This window comes from Gossypium raimondii, chromosome 6 (assembly GCF_025698545.1).
Source record: "Gossypium raimondii isolate GPD5lz chromosome 6, ASM2569854v1, whole genome shotgun sequence".
Lineage (NCBI taxonomy): Eukaryota > Viridiplantae > Streptophyta > Magnoliopsida > Malvales > Malvaceae > Gossypium > Gossypium raimondii.
The window spans coordinates 60333732-60356765 of NC_068570.1; the positions used below are offsets into that span (position 1 = coordinate 60333732).

The 23034-nt window shown below is 33.5% G+C and overlaps 3 protein-coding genes and 1 long non-coding RNA gene across 10 annotated transcripts; 2 read left to right on the plus strand and 2 right to left on the minus strand.

Moving 5' to 3' along the window:
- The first annotated feature begins 4000 nt into the window (after positions 1-4000).
- LOC105771564 (isoeugenol synthase 1) lies at positions 4001-5883 on the plus strand. Its single transcript, XM_012592998.2, has 5 exons — positions 4001-4272; positions 4382-4516; positions 4886-5117; positions 5198-5401; positions 5487-5883. Exons 1-5 carry the CDS (start codon positions 4075-4077, stop codon positions 5684-5686), a joined length of 969 nt encoding a protein of 322 aa, XP_012448452.1. The 5' UTR covers positions 4001-4074; the 3' UTR covers positions 5687-5883.
- Positions 5884-8152: 2269 nt separating this feature from the next.
- On the minus strand, positions 8153-13580 carry LOC105774543 (probable ADP-ribosylation factor GTPase-activating protein AGD13). Of its 5 annotated transcripts, none has more exons than XM_052632943.1 (9): positions 13361-13580; positions 12726-12800; positions 11888-11969; positions 11631-11706; positions 10380-10543; positions 9974-10106; positions 9499-9615; positions 8968-9063; positions 8153-8563 (listed from the first exon to the last, which is right to left on the minus strand). In XM_052632943.1, the coding sequence occupies exons 2-9, from the start codon at positions 12751-12753 to the stop codon at positions 8282-8284; spliced, it is 978 nt and encodes a 325-aa protein (XP_052488903.1). In that variant the 5' UTR covers positions 12754-12800; positions 13361-13580; the 3' UTR covers positions 8153-8281. The 5 variants fall into 5 exon arrangements, with proteins under 5 accessions (XP_052488903.1, XP_052488902.1, XP_012452526.2 ...); XM_052632942.1 differs by lacking the exon at positions 13361-13580 and adding an exon at positions 13121-13286; XM_012597072.2 differs by lacking the exon at positions 13361-13580 and adding an exon at positions 13093-13260.
- A 1072-nt stretch (positions 13581-14652) lies between these two features.
- Positions 14653-16754, plus strand: LOC128041967 (uncharacterized). Of its 3 annotated transcripts, XR_008197162.1 has the most exons (4): positions 14653-14860; positions 15374-15454; positions 15700-15901; positions 16397-16754. It is a non-coding gene; the product is annotated as an uncharacterized LOC128041967 (long non-coding RNA). The 3 variants fall into 3 exon arrangements; XR_008197161.1 differs by lacking the exon at positions 16397-16754 and having other exon boundaries at positions 15700-15957; XR_008197160.1 differs by lacking the exons at positions 15374-15454; positions 16397-16754 and having other exon boundaries at positions 15700-15957.
- A 1352-nt stretch (positions 16755-18106) lies between these two features.
- Positions 18107-22141, minus strand: LOC105772187 (lysophospholipid acyltransferase 1). The gene is made up of 9 exons (XM_012593507.2): positions 21847-22141; positions 21421-21750; positions 20878-20933; positions 20111-20331; positions 19592-20000; positions 19002-19087; positions 18784-18847; positions 18579-18697; positions 18107-18386 (listed from the first exon to the last, which is right to left on the minus strand). Exons 2-9 carry the CDS (start codon positions 21720-21722, stop codon positions 18249-18251), a joined length of 1395 nt encoding a protein of 464 aa, XP_012448961.1. The 5' UTR covers positions 21723-21750; positions 21847-22141; the 3' UTR covers positions 18107-18248.
- Positions 22142-23034: the final 893 nt, after the last annotated feature.

Genomic DNA, 23034 nt, shown 5'->3' on the forward strand with positions numbered 1-23034 from the left:
CAAGTGGCCTAAGATATTACTCCCATTATGTAGGAGGGACTTATCCTATATTGATCAACCAAATCCCTCTACATAAATCGTGGTATATCCAACATCAGCCTTTATAGAACAACTAGTTACGGTGAACGTTTGACTGTATCAAAATGTACAACTCACTATGTTGTGATAATGATGATCTCAAGTCTGAGGATCATATACATACTAATCACTATGAGTAATGTTGTGACAATTACATAATAATCCAATAAACATACTCATAATGGGTCAGTCCAATATGTTGTTCTCTAACATACATATTCATGCATTGATTTTGACACTCCATATCAATGACAACTCTTTATCATCAATCAACTACATGTTAGTCTTAATGCATTATTATTGTCCTAGCCAATAATAATACTTGACTAAGGACTTTTAAGAATAATCATATTATTCTCGGGACATTATTTTAAAACAGTTTATTTATACACACGTAAAAGAAACTAAAATAATAATGGTACTGTCTTATATTAATAAACATGATAAATCAAGTATGTTATTACAATCATCTCATGATTGATCTTTGGGCATACTCTAACAACAAATACCCTTTGCTTGAAAGGATCATTGACCTCAAGGATCAATGTGTGGGAATTTCTTATTGAGTTGCAACAGGGGCTCCCATGTTGTATCTTCTGAAAATGAGTTTGCCCATTCTACCAAGACCTCAGTGACAATAGCATTACCCCATTTAGCCATCCTTCTTTCTAATAAACCTAGTAAGCTCCTTTTCCTAAGTCCCTTGCTCATCGATTACTGGCAACTGTGCTTGAACAGGAGTTGCACCCACATGTTTCTTCAATTGTGATACGTGGAAGGTGGGACGCACACGAAACCCTTGGAGGTGCTGGAGTTTGTAAGCCACATTCCCAACTTTGCCTTCAACCCGAAATAGCCTAAAAAATTTAGGTGCCAGCTTCTGATTCAAGATCTTTCTCACTGTGTGTTGCCTTTAGGGTTCGAGCTTTAAGTAAACAAAGTCCCAAACTTTAAAATTCCTTTTGGTCCTGTGCTTGTCTACTTGTTGCTTCATTTTATCTTGGGGTCTTTTCAAATGAAATTGTAGCAGTTTCCTCACAGCCTCTCTTTGTTTTATTTCTTTGTCCATAGTAGCTACCATGAATCTTCCAGTTAAGTAAGGCATATATAAGAGAAGGGTTTGCCCATACAATACTTCTTATAGTGTGACTTGGATAGCTGAGTGGAAGGTGGTGTTGTACCACCATTCGGCTAAAAAGAGCTATTTTTGCCAATCTTGAGGGTTTTCTCCTATCATACACCTCAAGTACCCCTTAAGACACTTGTTTACTACTTACGTTTGCCCATCTATTTCTAGGTGATATGCTGCGGACAGTTGGACCCTAGTACCCACCCTCTTAAAGATATCTTGCCAAAAGGCACTGACAAAGACTTTATCCCTATCTAAAATTATAGAGTCTAGCATCTCATGCAGCCTATACACATTATCGATGAATTCTCAAGCCACAACTATAGTAGTGAAGGGGTGTGCCATGACTACAAAATGAGCATACTTAGTGAGGCGGTCAGCCACCAGAAATATGACACTCTTGCTTCTGAAGTTTGGAAAGCCCTCGATGAAGTCCATGGAGATGGAAGACCAGCTCTGTCTGGAATTGGGAGTGGCCGTAGTAGGCCTGGGGACTGTTTCTGACTTGCATTTTTTGACATATCTAACACTCTCTCACCAATATATTGACATCAGTGGTGAGGCCTTTCCAATATACAAGGCTTGTCAGTCTCTTTTTAGTTGTGTTTACCATCGAATGTCCCCCTAGGGTGCTGTTATGGAAGAGCTGAAATAATTCTTTCCTGAGGCCAGCAACACTTCTCACCATAATCTTCCCTTTTCTTCTATGAAACCTACCATCCCTGGAGTATTTTGGATGTTTGGAACCTTACTATTGGACCTTTAAACATAACCTTCGAGCCTTACGATCCACCATATAGGAAGCTTGCACTCGAGCCAACAAGTCAGAACTGATAGTATTTCTAGTAAGCTATAAAAATTACCCTTCTTTCAGTGCTTGATCATTGATAGTGCATCTACAGCCAAGTTACCAGACCCTTTTTTTCTATAGATTTTTTCGTAGTTATACCAAAGTATATTTGCGACCCACTTTTGTTGGAAATGAGTAATGACCATTTGATCAGTCAAAAACCTGAAGCTTTACTGGTCAATTCTATATGGAAAGGGCTTGATGCCTTATTCCCAGTCCCCTACTGAAGTATGCCATTGGTTTACCTTGCTGTTGTAAAATTGCCCTCACCCTATATCTTGAGGCATTCGTTTCCACACAGAAATCCACGCTGAAATCAGGTAGAGCCAAGACCAGTGTTGAGCATAAAGCTTGTTTTAGTTGCTCAAAGGCAGCACTGGCTTGTTCATTCCACCCCCAAGTATTTTTCTTAAACAAATTGGTGAGAGGCCTAGCAATAACACCATAGTTCCTTATGAACCTTCTATAGAAACTTGAGAGCCCTAAGAAGCCCTTCAGCTCCTTGATTGAAGAAGGGATAGGCCAAGTTACTACGCTTTCCACTTTAGTCTTGTCCATATAGACGGACTCATTAGAGATGATATGCCCCAAATATTCCAGTTGACCTGTTCCAATGGAGTATTTACTCTTTTTAACAAAAAGTTAGTGTTGTCTCAACAGCTCGAAAACCTCTCTCAAATGGTTCAAATGTTTTAACCAAGTGGGTGAGTAAGCAAGAATATCATTAAAGAAGACCAATACTGTTTTCCTCAACAATGGTCTAAATATGGTGTTCATCAGCCCATGGAAGGTAAAAGTGGCTTTGGTGAGCCCAAAGGGCATTACCAAAAACCCATAATGACCCTCATGCATTTTAAAAGTTGTCTTGGGAATGTCGGCTTCATGAATTCAGATATGATGGTAACCAAATTTCAAGCCCAACTTGGAAAAAGTTCATCCAACAATTCTTCGATGATAGGTATGGGAAACCTACCTTTGATTGTTAGCTAGTGAAGGTGCCTATAATCAACACAAAGCCTCCAGGTTCCATCTTTTTTCTAACTATACCCACAGGTGAAGAAAATGGCTAGGTAAAATTATAAAATTTTAAAAGTTAAGAGTCTAAGATTTTGTGTTAAAAAAATACAAAATGAATTATTAAATTTTAATGAAAGCCAAAAATAAAAAATTTATTTCCTTTTTTAAAAGGTCAATATTTAATATACTATAACTTTTTTAATTTTATAAGCAGAATTAAAAATTCTAATTTATCTCTTAATTGAAATTTTAAAAATTATTTACAATATATCAAATATTTATATTTTGAACCGTCTGATATTGAAAAACAAATGTTAGTAAATAGGGACAAAGTCAAAAAAAAAATTTGAAGAGAGTCAAGAATTAAATTTTATAATTTAACAATAGTAAAATATAATTTTATCACTTTAATTCTTTATATCTTATAATTTTTTTTAGAAAAAAATCAAATTTTTATGAAAGAAAATTTTCAAAAAGCCGGGCGACTACCAGCCACTCACCTGTAAACAAATTAATATCCACAAATGTCATTATCGTCCATGAGAACCCAAACACCATCGCGCGCCCCATAACAAAATCAACGAAAACTAGACAGCCAAAATTTTCATTTAACTAATGTGTTAAATTTGACGTAATTGTATGATATTTTTAGAAAATTTAAATGCGTAGCTTTTTTCTATTTATTCAATTATAACCACCAAATGTATTCGTATCATCAGCGAAATCAGTTTAGGAGACCAATATAAAATTAAAAAACATTGGGAATTCAAACTAATTATTTTTAGTTTAAATTAAATAATTAATTTTTAAAAGTGGTCAAAAATGAAAAAATTTATTTAACAAAGGTGGCTAAAACTAAGATTTGACGGTCAGCATGCGTGGCCCGTGGCTTCCTATATATATTATACAAGCCACAAGGACTCGTTCCCATGTAAAGAGTAGTAAATTAAGTAGGAGAATACAAGGAAAGGAAACATTGGTGGTGCGGAGGAGTGAGAGAATGAGCGGTGAGAAGAGAAAAATTCTGATTTTCGGTGGCTGCGGCTACCTTGGCAAATTCATGGTGAAGGCAAGCGTTTCCTTGGGCCATCCCACATTTGTCTACACTCGCCCTCTCAACCCACATCCTCCCAACGCTCCTACTTCCAAGTTTCTTCTTCTCAAGGATTTTGAATCCATGGGAGTCACCATTTTCTATGTATTTATTTTATTTCCTATTCTTTTTAAAATGAAAATCCGAAGTAATCAACATTTATCATCAAACTGAGAATGAAAAAATTTTCCTTGTATATTGATTTTTATTATAGGGGGAGCTTGATGAGCATGAGAAGCTAGTTTCAGTGCTTAGACAGGTTGACGTTGTCATCTCCACATTAGCAGTCCCACAACATCTTGACCAATTCAAAATAATAAAAGCCATCAAAGACGCTGGCACAATTAAGGTTACTTACTGCTCCTAATCAATCAAACCCAATATTCCAAATGTTATATCTGTTTATACTCGGTTGATTTTTTAATCGAAAATTAATAATCAACTAAACTTTCAAAATTAATATTTTCGTAAAAGCCTTTAAACGTAGTAGATGACGTTACAAAAACGTATTGACGAATGGGATCTAAAGATTGATATTTTTTTATTTATGAGTTCTTTTTTTTAACATTTAAGCAATATATATATATAAGGCTTAAATGGTAAAATATATTACACGTAACCCCTCCTGAAACGGGAAGAAGCCTGGAGCAATATTTGTAATTTGATGGCATAGTGAATATTAAATTTTAAGTGTGTTAAATTATGGTGAAAATTGTAGAGGTTTGTGCCATCAGAATTCGGAAATGAAGTGGACAGATCAAGAAATGCACTTCCACCATTTGAAGCTTTACTTGGCAACAAAAGGAAGATCAGAAGGGCAGTTGAGGAAGCTGGAATCTCATTCACTTACGTAGCTGGAAATTCATTTGCAGCCTATTTTGTTGACATCATTCTTCATCCTCATCAGAATCCTTCAGAAGTTGTGGTTTATGGAAGTGGGGAAGCCAAGGGTAAGCTTAGCTAAATTTAGAATTTTAAAACAGATAAAGAGTTTAGAAAATTAACAAATTCATGCATGTTATGCATGCAGTTGTATTCAACTATGAGGAAGATGTAGCAACCTATACCGTAAAAGCAGCGACAGATCCAAGGGTAGCCAATCGTGTAATCATATATAGACCGCCAGGAAATATTGCTTCTCAGTTGGAACTCATTTCTGCATGGGAGAAAAAGACTGGCCGGACTTTGAAAAGAGTTTATGTTCCTGAGGAGGAACTCGTGAAGCTCTCTGAGAGTAAGCCCGCCTTCGTTTCATTTTCGTTTCATATTATATAATACTATGATGTAATTTATTTTGTATACATATATATTGTGTTTAGCCATGTCTTTCCCGGACAACATTCCGGTGGCGGTTTTACACAACATATTCGTAAAAGGAGAACAAATGAGGTATGAAGTGACGGGAGACGATTTGGAGGCCTCCAAGCTTTATCCTGACTATAATTATACTTCCATTGATAAGTATCTTGATGTATGCTTGGTTGACCCTCCTAAACCCAAATTAGCTGCTTTCGCTTGATCCCCGCCTACGCATATGTATTTCTCATTTTGGAATGACAAAGATAGGTTGTTCCATGGTCGGTCTGGTTGGATTTGGATGTCTCATGGTGGTGTCGTTTTGTTCTTTCTCATTTGATTTACACTATGACAAAGATGTGTATGCTTGTTGACTTTTAAAATATTTTAAATAAAATTTCATTCTAGTTAAATTTGCAAGTGCTGTTGAGTCTTTTCCAAAGTAATATATGTATGGTAGTGGATATCCGCAATACCAATTGGCGCGTATCATTCCCATATCTGCAATACGATAATATTATACTCCTAAACTCTTTTAAAAACAGTAGACAAGTCCCACATACATCATCTAATTATAATTATAGTTTGAAGTTAATAACTTACTTCAAATTTTAGATAAAAGGAAGGAACATAATGTTATTGGTCAAATTATGTTTTTATCCTTATATTATATTTAATTTGAAGACTTAAACATCATACTTTAATTTAATATAATCTATTCTTCCTCTTCCCACCACTATTATTATTATTATTGTTATTTTTAATGTTATGCTCAATCAAAATCAGTACATCTTTATAGAATTCCAAAATTTCCTCCACCATTTAAAATGTAAAATTATGATTATTAGAATAATTATTTTCATTAATTTGTCGTTTAATAAAAATCCAATTCAATCTCATAATTTGGATTTTTTTAAATCACAATAGTTGATTAACAAATTCTTTTAAATATTTAGTACATTATTAGTTGAGTTTTTAGACTCATAAGTAGGTTAGACAATTGACAAGTGTCATATAGAGATATAGCAAATATTAAAATATAAATATTTTTTTTAAAAAGACACGTGATAATTTTTAAAGTTACTTGTGAAATAATAAAAATATTTTATCAATACACTAAATACTAACCTAATATTAATAATATTAAATAGTCAAATTATATCAAATTAAATTATATATAGACTAAATCCTCGTTATAGAAATAAAAACAAATATTAAACTTAATTTTGTTTGGGTTCATTCACTTTAGATACATAAAATAATCTAAATTCAGAAATTGTCATTATTGCAACATAATCAAACTAATATTATAAAGTAGTGTTTGGAAAGCCGCCTATTAATTAAATTTTATGTAATTGTTTATTAATACAGACATGTTTGAGTAACCATTATAATTGGTAGGTCCCATCAATTTGAGCGTAATTGAAGCATCTCAATTATACTTTCCAATTTTTAGAGGGAGGGTGAGAATTTGAGTAATTACACCTAAAAAATATATTTTTATACGGGTTATAAAAATTATATTAGAAGCATGAGCATGTATGAGTGTTTGGGATGGTTATAAAAAATTTTCTTATGTTATAAATCCAAAAAATATATTATAAAAATAATTTTTATGTTTTATAAGGGTATAACAAAAAGTTATATTATTTAAATCCTAAAAAATTGGCTAAAATTTTATTTACTTATAAAAAGTTATTGTAACACCCCCAACCCGTATTCCTCGCCTGAACCGGGTTACGAAGCATTATCGGAGTTTACCTATCAAACAGACATAAATTTCAAACATTTCGTATCATATAATATTCAGGTCAGAACCAATTAAACTCATACATACTATCCCTTATTCAAGCCTTCGAGACCCAAAATACGCATTAGAAACAAGTCGGGATTAATTTGAAAACTCAAGAAATTTTTCGAAAAAATATTAAAAATTTTCAAAAGTGTAGGGTTCATTCTACATGTAAATAAAGAATAATAAAAGATTTAACAAAACATATTTATTATTACGCTAAGAATCAAGATAAACATTTTAAAATTCAAAAATTAGATATTAAAATAATCAAATTAAAATATAAAAATTATATCATAAACTTCCATATAGTAACAAATTCTAATAGTAAAATTTACTAAAACCACCCACATTTTAGAAAACCGGGAGAATGGTTAGTGTATAACTTTTGCATTTAGAAAACTTCCAAAATTTCCTCTTTTCACATAGATAAATAAATACAGTTGAATCGAATCTACAAACTGAATTCAAATAATATCTTGTATTTGACAATGCATAAGTTTATTATGATATATCATCAATAAATTAATAAATATATTTATTATATTCTTTTTCATATAACATCCAATGGCTCATTGACAATTTATAAATTTATGCACAAATATAAATTCATAAAGTTAACAACCACAATAACAAATTTACAAATTTAGTCAACTATTTATTCTCGCACAAACCTTTCATCTATTTCTAATAATTTCCTTTACTATTGCTTATTTTTATTTTCGCAAAAGTATAGGTTATTTTCAAAATACACATAAATCACAAGAAGTCATGGTGGCTTTAATGTTTATTTTAATTTCTTTTTTACTTTAAACAAATAAATAAGGGCAATTTAGAAGGAAAAAAAACTGATTGCAGTAGCCACCATTCCAGCCTAGAGAATAGAAGCCTTTCAACTAAACAACGAGCTAGAAGTAATTCATAAAGAATAAAATGAATAAATACAAATAAATAAGTCAAGGTTCATTTCCTTCAACTCCAACAAAACAAACAATACTAAAGAATGTATTTGATGGAGAAATATAGTTATTGGTCAAGAGGCAGCCATTCTAGTTGTAGATAAATTTCTCCACATTCAACATTTTGGAGCTTGAGTGACACTTGCTGTTTCACCTTTCCATCAATGATGTTCACGATGCTGTCCTCTATAAGCGCATTATCCTGGGACTTTAGCCATTTCCCTATCTGCATATTTGAGAACATTTCCGGGTCCCCATATACCATTGCAGATGTTATCAATGGCTGTATATCGATCTCTGCTTCTCCCATGATGTCGTCTGCCGAGAATGTGTCATAATCGTAAACTTGCTGCAATGTGGAATTTTTAACCTATTATAATTATGCTTGAGACGGCAGCAATGCACATCATCTTTATCATAATACCGAGATTGAAGCCATGAACACGCTCATCCACCATGGCCTAATCATTATTAGGATATCAAACATACAGCAAGAGAGGCTGGAAAACATACATTTACTTAAAGCATGCAAAGCCAAATACATATGACACTATCCAAAACAGCCACATCACCATTACAGAACTTCATAAATAGGTAGAACCAAATTCTAAAATGTTGCACGCATAGAAATGGTAATATTCCTTTAAGAAATATTAAATTTTTTGCAACTACAAACTTTCTCCTTTTTTCTTTTTTGGGAAAACGACAACAAAGATTCTTAGTAACTTATATTTGGAAGAAAACTACACTCACCAACTTCACGGGCCCAAAATTTTGAGGAACGGACAGCATGAGTTCCTCATTCCAAACTGGATTAAGGTTGCTATTTATTACAGCCGTCTGAATAGTCTAACAAGACCAAGTACCCAAAGTTGTGTCATTAGTAAAAGAAATAGCATCAATCAAAGTAACTAATCCTATTAACGAACACATAAATATGTCGAGCATATCCAAAAGGGACATGCTTGTAGCACCAATTAAAAGGAAGAAAAATATATAAATTACAACAAGAGCTTTAATAGAAAGAGGTATGAAGTCCGAATCACCATCCAACCCAATGGTAATAACAACTTCATCCACTTGCAGAACTGGTACTGATGTAATCGACAAGCATAGATGCCCATAAATCCATGTATGCACATACAGAGAGAAAGAGAGAGAGAAAGTACAACATAATTTGTAAAGGTCCACAACATGAGATTGTCACAAGACAGCAACAGTTATAGCCTTGGCAGAATTTGTGTTTCAGTAGTGAGTAAAAGCCAAAGATGTGAAGCAACTAACCTGCTTCCCAAGCGTCAAGACAACATAAGGATCACTTGTCAGCATATCCCGGATGGCTAAATTTATGCCTTTTACCACTTTGACCTTCAGTAACCCAATATATTCTACCACGGTTTCCTGTTACAACTCTTACGTCAAACAGGATTGAAGTTATAATTGACTTGATTTTTGTCAGTAAACAGTAACAACCTGCAACACTCAACACGGACCTTTTCCAGATTTTACTGGTAGACTTTTCCAAAATAGTAAACAAGAAGCACATAAAAATATGCACCTTCAATTATTATGGATCTCTACAAATAAACTGAATACAAAATTAACCTATAAAGAGCATGCAATACAAACATCCCATGTTCAGCTCAAGCTATTTGACAAGTGACTATATTATCTCTTTACATCACTAGTAGCATGATCTTCCATATGGTTCCTGAGACAATGAAGCAGATTGGAGGAAACAAAGACCAAATGAATTTACCGGTTCCTTTGATGACTTTATCCGGAAACTATCCAAAATCTTAGTAGAAAAGCTTGATTGAATAGAAGCAGAACTCTTTCTTGATGTGATCCGCAAGCTAGATTTCAAAAATTCTTGAAGTTCATACTTGGATCTACAAGAAGATTTGAAACAAGTAATTACTATGCAATCTAAACAAAGGTAATCTGTCAAATCTACTCTTTGCTTCCAGAAAAAAACACAGAGATCGAGCAATTAATAAGTTGAATGGTTGATCATGGAAGTTTAAGCGCCGAGTTTCTATCTAAATCCAGTTAAAAAAGAAATAGCATGAACAGAAAAAATTGGTTTAGAACACGATAGTATCCAAGAGAAATGACAAAGAAATGCTCAAGTTGAGAGATTCTGGATTGGTCTGAACTCCAACCTGATAAATCTGCTCCGCTCATCATGAGTACTATCTGGGCCAGGCTTTGAATAACCTTCAGGTATATAGGCCTCATAGATTGCATTAGCAGAGGAATTTCCTCCAACTTCAATCATGGCATCAATGTCTTCATCAGACCAGTCATCCAATTGCACAGATAAAACCTGAAATCATCAGAAAGTTTTAAAAAAATATATAGTGATGAATAAAAGAAACACTATACAAACAACAAGACAAGGAAAATAAAATTTCGAAGTATCATATAATATTAAAGTGGAATTGCAAGCATGATATAGGCATCAATCACAAGAATCCAAAGCTAAAAGATTCTACACTAAAAACATAAACATGAGAAAGACTTCAGTTAAACATATGAAAGATTTAACCGGTATGTATTATTATCATAAAAACCAACCAATTATGTACAGTTCACAGATAAAGGGTGTTCTGCCATGTATCAGCTCTGCAGATCAATTTGTAGCATCCCGCAAGCTTTTAAGGAAACACAATAAAAAGAAAATAGAATTATTTTTAACATCTAAACGAAATTGATCCTCAACATATTTTTATTGAACCAGAAATTTTTTTTTTTTTGAGGGGGGAATTAAATTGTAATTTTTATGTTAGCAAAAATGCAATTTCACCATTTTAATAGCCTATATCTTTATAAATTTTAAAGGATTAAATCAAATTTTTTATATTTTTAAGGGGGGCAAAGTACAATGTTACCTTTACTAATTTAAAATCTTAAAAATTTTAAAGGGCCTAAATGAAAAATAAATCATTTTAGGGGCCTGGGCACCTGTGAACCCCCTAGTTTCGCTCCTGAGACAGGGAAGCATTTCAGAAATATATGTGAATTAACACAAACATCCATTCTGGATCAATCAATATTTATTTTAAACAGGCTAGCAGCTAGAATCATTAGTTCACATATTAATTGTTTAAATTTGTTTTCCTTATCTTTTAGTTATATCATTAAACATTTCATTTATCAATTGTGTAAAAACCACAGCTATACAGCTGGTTCTTTTGTCAAACTACACACCTATTACCCAATATTTTGATCTTCTAATTGTGTTGATTAATTTAATGATACTAAGATTCCATGCCAAAAATCAGATAAAGGGTTTCCTACGATTATTTATATAACATGTACACTGCAAAGAGCAAACATAAAATCTTTTATATATTCCCTAAAAGTCAAGGTTCCATGAATAAAAATAATTAAATGCTGCCTGAAGTACTTACCTTGGAGATGCGAGCACCAAGACTTCTGTGCACACTACAGCATTTCAAGCATATGAAGACGCCAATATTTGCTGATCTGATAATGCAATTGTCAAGTCATTTATACAAATAAATACAAATGCTTGATATTACAGTGTTTTATGTGGTTAGGTTCTAAGTTTGCATAAATTCATACTTCAAAGGTGACACTCTATCGCCCTATACATAGGAATAGAAATGAATAGTGAAATCTAGATATGTTGTCTGTTAATACTTACGCCCACTTTGGATCCGGAGCACCACAGTCAGCACAAATGCAGTTATCAGTTTGATTCATTAAGTTCTTCAATCTTCCATTAGCTGCAGAGCAAGAACACATTTTTCACAAAATTCAATAAATTAATGTATTAGAAAATCAACACATATAAGGAGGCAAAAAATATTGTCCAGGAAAAGGTATGCAAGTATGCTGATTATGGTTAAATTCACCAAACTGAAGTATCTCTAGCCTCTTGGACTGAATACAAAACCAAAAAGTGAACTGTTTGGCATTTTATGTTTGATCATGGTGCAAAACCAGATTAAAAGTGTGTATTTCATGGCAAATCCATTGTCTTCAAGATTGGTTGAAACAAGGAGGAGAAAAGAAAAGAAATGAATGGCATGCAGGATGTGAACTCATCCCTTCATTCTCGAGCACCATGTTAAATATTAGGCATTTATATACACAAACTTTACATTTTGTAGTGAAGAAAACAAGCTGACAAATGAATTCTACAAAGACAAATCCAAAAGATTAGCTCTCTCTTTAAGACAGGCATTAAATTCTTTCCACCTTAATTTATTCAACTGAAATGCACAGGCCAACTACAAAACAATGCTAAGACCTAATGCAATTACCTCGAGAAAAGTTTGAGCCTGTGCGCAAATGTCCTACTAATTAGAAATTGGGCATGTCATTTGGCAGAGTAGTAAATTTTATTAGAGAAATGATTCCCCCACCTATATTTTCCCTCTTAAATTTTGCATGGATCTCTATTTGAAGGTCATTTCCAAATTATTGTATAGAACAGGCTGACTATGAGCACCATTTATTGATGTTTAATATTAGCATACCTGAGGTAATCCTCTGAACTCGACTCATTGCTCTGTAACCAACCCACAATCATCCAACAAGCAGGCTTGAAAAATCTGACAAAACAGAAACCAATCAGTGTCAATACTTTTCTCTCTTCTTTTTCGTCTTCTTATTTCTCACTAAAGAGAATTGAAACGCCATAATAACAACCACAACAATAAAAATGAAATCAATTATTTCAAACAAGGTGCTACAATCAAAAGCAGGAAACAGAGAATTGAAATTAAGGAAATACTTCAAATGGAATATCCTGAAACAGCAATACAATAAAATATCTAGAAAAACAAATGTTTTTAAAATCAAATATCAGCTAAAACTTGTAAAGTGTTAAAAGTCCAATAATACCAAAATCCCAAAATTTGTTGATCATTACCAGCAGCAGCAAGGATACTATTAAAAAAGATAGCCAAAGCCAACCAACAATTGAAATTTCAAAATGAAATCAAAAGATCTAAAACAGGAGTTTGGAAATTTAGAAAACTGAAAAGTCTCAAGATACCCAAAGACAGATTGGCTAAGAGTGGGAGACAAAATGATATATAAAAAAACAGAATGAGAATGACAAGTTATCTTTCTTTTTCAATAAGAAATTTCATTCAAACAAGAAACGTACATCAGAAAAGTCGGCTCGACAAGCAAAATTGACAAAGTCGCAGCGAAACGGCACAAACATATAAATTGCTTAGCCCGCAGATCAGACAACAACACGAACCACGTACAACGATAAGTTTTTACTTTTCTAAGCCAAAAGGTGATGACAACTATGGAAGGAATCAAAGTTTATATGTTTAATAAATATAAGAATTATTCTTTTCTATATTCAATGAAGAAAGTTTTTATATTCAGTTAAGACGTTGATGAGAATAATTGACGAATCTTCCTTTTATTGATTCTTTAATGGAATCTACACTTATATTAAGCTTCTGTACTCCTAGACTCTAAAAACGGGCTCCTTAATCTGGGTAACTTTAACTTTGGGCCTGCAATATGGTCTCAATAGGTTTTGAACTTCGACTCCAAATTAAAACCGTCAACTTTTTTCATCCAAACAATACTCAATTAAATATGAATTGTTGTAAGTAGATTCACAAATGGATGCTGTATAACTTCCTGCCTTCGTAATCTCTAAAGAATTTAAAGGTTGCTTTGACTCCCTATGATAATTGAGATCTTATAAATTATTGTATCAAAGTCGAATTGTTCTTTCATTTTTTTCTACTCTTCTCTCTTGTTTTTACTCTAATTCTCATAATTTAATAATACGTCGCTTAAAGTTTTCTGTTAGAATCAAATTTCATTTCTCTTTTGCTTCAAGTAATCTTAAATTATATCTCACAATTTGCTTTATACTATTTCCTATCTTCATTCTCAAATATATTATTATAATTATGCTTCTATAAATTATGCATTAGATTTTTGTCAATTTTTCCTTCATTTATTTCCAAAGATGATTATATATGTAATGCATTTTAAAAAATTTGTCGGAATTCGTATCATATTGATGTCCTAGTAAATACAATTTTGAGTACGAATATTGGTTAGCATGAAATATTTATAAATTAAAGGTGATATTGGAAAGAGATCAAAAACCAAATTAAAATAAAACTTGATCTATAACGGCACCCAAAATTTGATTTCAAAGTCGAAATTCATAAATTGATTTGTACAAAATATTAAACCAAGAAATTTTCAGAGAGTAGTATTGGAAAAATGAAATCCCTGAGTGTGTTATTAAGTGAATTATTAAAAAAAGTTATTAAAATTAGTACAGGGACTAAATTATAAAAGGTTCAAGAAAAAAATGAAATAATAAGGAGGGACTTAAGTGATAAATTACCCTAGCCTTATGTGGTAACTAAACCACAGGAGAAAATCAATATCCTCCATGGATTTCCACTATGTAGATTTCCATGAGATAATTACCACATAAATTATGAATTATGGTTTAAATAAATTAGATTAAACTTGCCTATATATATATATATACTTACACATGAGTGGGATTGAGAATGGTAAATGGAAAACTTCATTTCATCTGCTTCCACCGTCGAAGGGGGAAAGAACATAGAATTTTCAAGTTTAAGCTCTCGATTGCCGTACATCAACTACCAAGGTAAGGATAATTTTCCTTTGAATTTTTGATGAATTTTTAGTTTAAATCAATAGATAAATAAATAAGACCCAATCATTAGATCATGGATATTGTTAAGGTTTTGCTTAGTTTACCATTGTTAGTCTTTAGAAATGAATTTTAAGCATGAAAGGTAATTGTAAGTAAATGCCTATGTATGAAAATATGATTCAAGAATGGTGAAAGATAAAAGTGCCATTTATTGAATTAATGTGACTAATGATGATATATGAAATTTGGGTAATGTTAATGATAAGACAAGTCTAGTGAAAGATAAAAGGCGTTATTTATTGAATTAATGATTAATTTTCTATGAAACTTTTAAGACTTTTGGAAACGATAGATTAATATGTTTGATTGAGTAATGTCCTTGTAAATTTGGTAAAAGGTTTAAGACACGTTTTGCATACCAATAGAGATTACTAGTGCAAATACGAGTTATGTGAATTGATTTTTCTGTTAGATTTAGTGAATTGAATGGAATTATTATTTTAGATCAAGAACAAGTAGAAAGTCGAAGAGAAGAGAAAATTACCAAATATCCCATGTACTTAGTCAATGCAGCAATTTAGCCTGGTAAGTTCGTATGAATTGTAATCATTATAATGTTATTTAAATTAAATGTTTACTATGTTTTTTTTTTAATATAAATGAATTAATATATATGAGAATGTATCCACATTATGACGAATTGACAGATATCGAGTCTCGATTGAACTTTAGGAATTATTAGGATACAAATGATATGTCATTAAGGATTTCATGTTTGGGGTGCTAGTCTTAAATGTCCTACCGATGCTGAGGTCCTGCATTTGTTGCAGATTCTCCACAATTCGTGTGAGCAACATCATGTAGCTTGCATTTCGACTCACTACTCATGTGAGTAGGCCCACTTCACAGCTCGTGTGAGCATTCATGTAAAGAAAAGATTACGATTTTATGTAAAGGCACACTTCATGTGAGCTTCCCCGAGTATCCGATGTAATTCTAGATGATTCAACGAATAAGGAAAAGAATGGAACAGTAAGTGACTTAATGAAAAGGTTCATGATTATATGAAAGAGTTGATACTTATGTAATGTATCTTATGAAATTCTACTTATGTTGTAAATGATTTTATATGTGTTGTTGATGAACCTATTGACATGCGAGTTTGGTGTTGCTGAATAGACTTATATTAAACTCAAGGCATTTGTAATGGTTTATGCTTAACCTCTTAATTGTAACATTGGAAATAGTAAGTATGCAAATGAAATGAATCAATATCTTATGGTAATGGTGATGAAATAAATATTATGTTTATACATGATTGATTTCATATGAATCATGAATAGATGTACTAACTTGTGAGTTTAATGGTGTTATATAAGCTTCTACTAAGCTTATGGCATTGGTAACGATTTGTACTTATACTTTAGATTTCACTATTGAAATGGTAGGTTATGTTTTAAGTTTATACGAACTTACTAAGCATTTATTGCTTACGTAGTTATTTTTCTTTGTTTTATAAATTACCAGAAGCTCGATTGGTTGGAAGTTCATCGGAGATCTATCACACTATCCAGTAATTAAATTGGTAGTTTTTGAGCAATTTGGTTAAGGTTTATAATGGCATGTATAGGATGATTTTAACTGGATTATGGTGTATGTGTTAATGATGTTTTGGTATGTGTAAGCTTTGGTAAGCTATGTTGGTTTGGTTCACCTTGATGCCTTATCAAGTTATGTGATTTTGGTTACTTTAAAGTGCTTGTTGGTATTGTCCTCTTGGCATGTTGATGATAGTTTGAAAATGGTTACTTGTGACATGTTTTAGTTCATATTTTAACTAGGTTATTATGTTTGGAAATGGCAAATTAACATGTATAAGGTGGTTGCTTGATGAATATGTAAATGGTAATTAGTATGTTTGTGCCTTGATGTTTAAGTATGGGTGATGGACTTATAATGCTTGATTAGGTAAGTCATTTAGGTCACTTTTTGCTAATGGATGTCTATAGCATATTGGTACAATTTGTTGGTTTGAAAATGGTCAATATGTAGTATGTTTGGGTAAGTAATTGAATAGGTTATCATGTATGAATTGGTACAATATTGACATGTTTTGATGCTTGATAGTTGATACTATGATGTATTATAGTGCCTTTGAATGACATATTGGTTAGTTGAACTAGGGTCTTGGGAATGGCATATATACATGTGTTTAGGTGAGGTTTTGGTGCTTTGAAAGTGTGCATTATAGGTCTAAATGTTTATGCATGACACAGTTTTGAAATGGCTTAATTTTAGGTAAATTTTGGTCCACACGGCATGAGACACGGCATGTGACTCAGCTGTGTGAGACATACGGCTTGACGACACGGCCATGTGTCATCTAATGATTGCAAAGGGTTCAAGTCAGTGGGTTACACGGCCTGACACACGGGCGTGTGACACGGCCATGTAAACCTACTCAGAGAGTTACACGGGTGATGACACAAGCTGAGACACGACCGTATGTCCTTAGTTCGAAGGTTACACAGAATGTGTCTCAACCGTTTGAGGCACACGACCATGTAACTCCTGTTTTTAAATTTTTGTATAGCTGTAAAATTCAATCTAATAAAAATAAAGTGATAGCTAAACATAGAATTGATGTATAGTTGTAAATTTAGCTTTAGTCCAAAAATATAATAGTAAAGATCACAAATTTCAATATCTAAAAAAATAATACTAAAATATACCATATCAAAGTTTAAAATTGCATAGCAAATTTCAATCAAGAATTAGAATTTAGTTGTAAAGTACAATCTAATAAAAATAAAGTGACAAAGCCATTAGTTCAAAAGTATAATAGTAAATATCAAAATAAAGTGACAAATTTCAATATCTAAGAAATAATATTAAAATATACTATATCAAAGTTTTTTTTAAAAACCTAAGTTTTATTTTTTTCTTATTTTTCAATATGCAATGATTGAAAAGAAAATTATTTTCTTTCAATTTTTTCATCTTTCTTATTAATGTTTTTAATATCTTTTTATATTTTTACCCTTTCAACTTTTCGATCTTTTCAATTTTCTACTGCATCTACCAAACAAACAAAGCCGATAAACGTGGAAGCAAATTACAATCCCCTGCTTAATGCCAAAACCAAGTAAGATGAATCATGGTTAAAGTGGACGGAGACAAGATGTCAAATTTTGTAAATAATGTTGAAAAGAAACGGATTCGACTAACATTGCACGATTTCAGGAATGGCTTTTCCATAAATTTTATGCGAAACCCACATACAATAAAGTTAAACAAAGCCCGAAAATTCCAGTGGTCAAAGCAAACGATACAAATCTAACTCCAAAGAGAAGAAAATTGGCTTTAGCCTACTCAGTTCTCACTGCTCTTTACGAGCTTTAAACCTGGCAGGTTTTGCAGGTATTATGTAGCCCAAGATAATCAATGCTATCGGAATGATGGTTCCAATATAATACACACTCCCATATGATGCAAGTGTCTCGTGCTTGCTTAATACCTGTACCAGACAACAAGGGAAGTATATTAAAAGCTAAGTTACGGAAATAATATTATCTTGATCATCCCACACCATCTGTCCAGTGACATGGCCAACCGATTAATGGCTAGATTAGGTGACCGTATTATCACCCAAAGATGATAAATTTCAAAAAATTAATGGTTTAACTTTACTAGAGAGAGAGGGAGTAACCATAAAGCCGACACAGGAGTAGTTCAGAACCAAAAGTGTGTAAGCAAAGTTCATCACGGCAAATGCTTTCTTCACAAGAGCCATATTTGTGGGTATAGCTTTTTCCCATTGGTAAATAACTGCTCAGAAAGAAAACGGGAGAGGTGAACAAATAAATGTAATAATACAATGATCTGAATAACAATAACGATGCACAAATCAATACCTCTTGAACCAGCAATCATCAAAGCTGATTGAACAAAGAATATGATGTACCCAGGATACAGTCCCTATAACAAATCAGAGAAGGCAAGAACAAAAGGTTAGCGCCAGGAAATTTTTGAGTGAATTCTACTATCATATTTTTTAGAATTGCCTTTTACAAAAGGAAGACAAATATAAGAACATCATAAAGGTTTTTTGGTAGTGTAGCAAATGACTCACATGCCAAACAGCACTAACGGTCTGTGTGGCCAGTAGCTGGAAAAAACCAGGCTTCTTCCCCTTCTTAACAAGTCTCTCATAAACATCTGCACCAATAGAGTACTATTTTAACTTTTCACTCTGGATATCTTATGACTTTAGCTTGTATTTGATTCAAATGCCCCAGATATCCAAGAAGTGCTTCATGTTAACAAAACTAAAATAACTGCAGTTACTTTAAAAGCTAAAAGCCATAAAATATTGTAATCAAACGTATAAAAAGTTATATCCAAATATATATATATAAAAACTTATTAATTAACTAATTTATCCTTTTCTTCCATGCTTTCACTCATCACACAAAATTTAACAGTTGATGGAGATTTAGACAAATGGGGGACGTATACCTACCACCGGACAGCATCTAGCCATCAAGAATCCAATAATAATAATAAAAGCCAGAGGATCAAACTTAATGAAATCAGAAACCAATTCCAAAAGTTGTTCAGATTGTTAAGCATTATATTTACATGTACAATATACACCACCAGCATATTTAAGCAAAACTGACCAACAAAACACAGAAATGAATAGCAGCTAGAAACACTCACAATGACGAAGCCAGGTGCTGACTTGTATGTTCCAGACAAGTGGTAACAGCACTGAACTCTTTGCTAACTCAAATCCTAGGATATCAACAACCTTTGCTCGATCCCATTTTGGTTTTGGGGGTGAAGATTCAGTCCATCCACTGAAACCCAAGCCAGATATAATCATAGCAGCCTCTGAAATTGACCAGATGAAATAATATTTCCACCGCATTGTAAAACCAGACATATACTGGTAACTCAACTTCCTCCAGAATCCCCATTCTTGGTATGCAGGATCAATAAACCAGGACAAGGGATGAGATGGTGAAAGGTAAAGAAACATGGCCATACAAAAAGCAGCTTGGACAAGAGCTCGAAGAGTTGCTACATATGGTGATGGCGATGGTCCTTTATCTGAATGAGCCCAAATCTTTAAAAGGGGAGGAGGGCAAGAAGAAGAAGAAAGATCACCAAAGTTGCATCCTGGTATCTTCAGAGTAGAAAAGGCATGCAGAAATACAAGCAACATAACAAACTTACCCCCTTCCCTTCAGTCCAGTCAAGGTAGTCCTTCATCTCGTAAACTGGACCAGCAAAGTGACTGCCACAGCACAGGCAGTACCCAAAGTATTCAATCAAAGAAGGTAGCTTAATCAACCGATTTTTTTTCTGAGCCTCACGTAAGTCTTCCTCTTTCAACAATCCATCATTGTAGTTCATTGCACATGAAATGACTTTCAGTGTCAAGACCATCAACGCGCCTAAATATCAGAAGAAGGTGCCCCACAATTATCTAACATGTATAAAGTACAAAAGCGCTCCCTAGAAAACTGATAACCATGGGAAACCTTGAATAATAATGTACATAGATGCATTTTCAACAATGTGAATTAAATGTCAAAGCAGGAACATATTAAGCATTACAATCCAAACAAAGTGTCAGCTACAAGAACAAAAACCTAGAGACATTTACATCAGGTACATGAATCCTCTTCCTCCAATCATTCCTATCAGTTGCCATCCTCTCTTCAAAATCTAATAGATTCATAGAATTTGTTATCACCTCCAACCAGGTCCTTTTTTGGTGCCCCTTCAACCTTTTATCTGTAAGTCACCTGTTTACTCCATTCTTCTAACAGGGGCATCTTTTGATGTGTCCTAGTCCTATGCAGCCAAAGCAATGCAAATGGTTTTTTTCTAACATTATCCTTAGGAGCTGTCCCAACTTGGTATCACGATGAACTAATTGTAATAAACAAAGGGTTGAAGATTCATCAATATGAAGGAGAAACTCTAGACATGCTTACCAGTGGCATCGATACCTCCTTGCTTCCATGCATCCCCGCTCATGTAATATACATGGCTACAAACATATAAAAAAGGAATAGTCAAGAGTCTAAAATAAGTACCATTTACAAAGACTCAGTTTATAGCGCATGCATTAAAAGGATTTTCAGAAAAACTTCAATAGATAATCTAATATCAATCAAGTGTTGCATAAGCAATATTCTTCCCACAAATTTCCACCAGCATCGTCAACAATCTTAGATGTTAAAAGGAATGAAAAGTGTATATGCATTTACTAAAGTATTCAAGAAGACAAACATATAATTTTGTCAGTCAATTTAGCATGAAAACCCAGCAGGCATGACCATCAGGGTTTTTTCCCCTCTACAACCTTTTCCTAAAGATAAAAATAGAAATAATTCAATTTCTAGAATTACAAACCCAAAAGCATAAATCAAAATGCTGATCTTTTTAAATGTCAAGCATGTAAACAGGACAGAATATAACAATCTTAAGATAAAGTCCACGACAAGTTTCTTAAAAAAAACCAATGAAAGACTTACCAGCCAATCAAAAAACCGAAACCCAAGAAAAAAGTGATAATCCCACACTTGGGACGATAAAGAACCATTGCAGCATAACCCAACAACATGGGCACCAAAAAGTGCAGATTTGAAGAAAACCCAAATGACAGATAGGAAAGCAACGCTCCTGTAAAGGCTGAGTAAAGATGTTTAGCTAGTGGACCCGGAACAAGTCGCCATAGAAAACTCACCGGTATAGTCGTCACGAAGCATAAAAGGAACCGAATCACTGGCACCGACACCCCGATCGATGCCGCCATAGTCACCATGTCAAGTTCCATCTTCGTTTGGGATTTGATTCAGACCGAACTGAGAAGTGGAAAGGAAGGGAAATGATGGGATCGGGAATGGTCAATAATTTTGATTTTGAGAATTCGAAATTTAACCGTGTATTTTGCGATTTACCTCGAGATGCACGAAACTGGTGATTTGTTCTTGGTTATGATCAAATGCAACCGTGGTCAAGTTAGGTATTCTGAATATACATGTACGTTGCTCTAAAGGGTTTTATTTGTTTATTCCCAAATGCGGCATTTTGTCATGCATTGAAAGGAGAGTGGTGAGGACGGGCGGGATTGCCGATTGAAGCGCGCCCTAGGTTTGCGTAGTAAATTCGATCAAGTTTCAAAATTTTTGGATTTAGGATAATTTGGAAACACTAATTATTTATACAGGTTTGATGTTTTCGCTGTGGGTTCTCGGGTGGGCTTTTGTTGGGTGGAAACAAGACTGTCATCTTCATCTTTGGAGTTTTTTGAGCTACCACATTGATATGGTTGTTGCAAACAACTTTGGTGGGACACGTTGGCAGTTTATTGGTTTCTATGGGGTTTCGAATGAGCAAAACAGGGGATTTGTGGGATTTGTTTCGCTATCTGGGATGTGATATGACATGCCATGGTTGGTAGTAGGTGACTTTAATGAGATTGTATTCTCTTGTGAAAAAAGGAGTCATGTTCGATGGGAGCATCAGATGAAAGACTTTAGGTTAGCGCTTGCGGATTGTGATTTACATTATTTGGGTTTCTCTAAACAATGGTTCACTTGGGAGAGAGGCCATTTGTCAGGTACTAATATCAGGGAACGTTTAGACCGATATGTCACTAATGCTTCTTAAAGGGACCACTTTCCTAATTATTAGGTTCTCCATGCCCCCCATTCGATTTTTGATCATTGTCTACTTGTTTTCGCTCTCTACAATCCAATGTTTGGGAATTCCAGTAAATCCTCTGCCAATTTGTTTCGTTTTAAATCCCGATGGGTTTTTTAGCATACATGTGAAGATAAAATTTAGAAAGTTTGGACGATATGTAGTGGGTTGGTCCCTTCTTGGCTTCAAGCTTTAGGCATTGGTTTGTCTACATGGATTAAACTGTTAACTAGGCAACTAAATAGTTTTGTTCAAAGGGCAATGGATTGGTTAGTGTAGTTAAATTAAGAAGCACCTTCAAATGATGTTTTAGCGGAGATTACTAATATTAAGTTGGCTCTTAACTTGAAGGTTGATAATGAGGAGTTGTTCTGGTACTAGATGGCTTGGTTGAATTGGTTGAAACATGGTGACCGTAATACCGTATTCTTCCATAAATATGC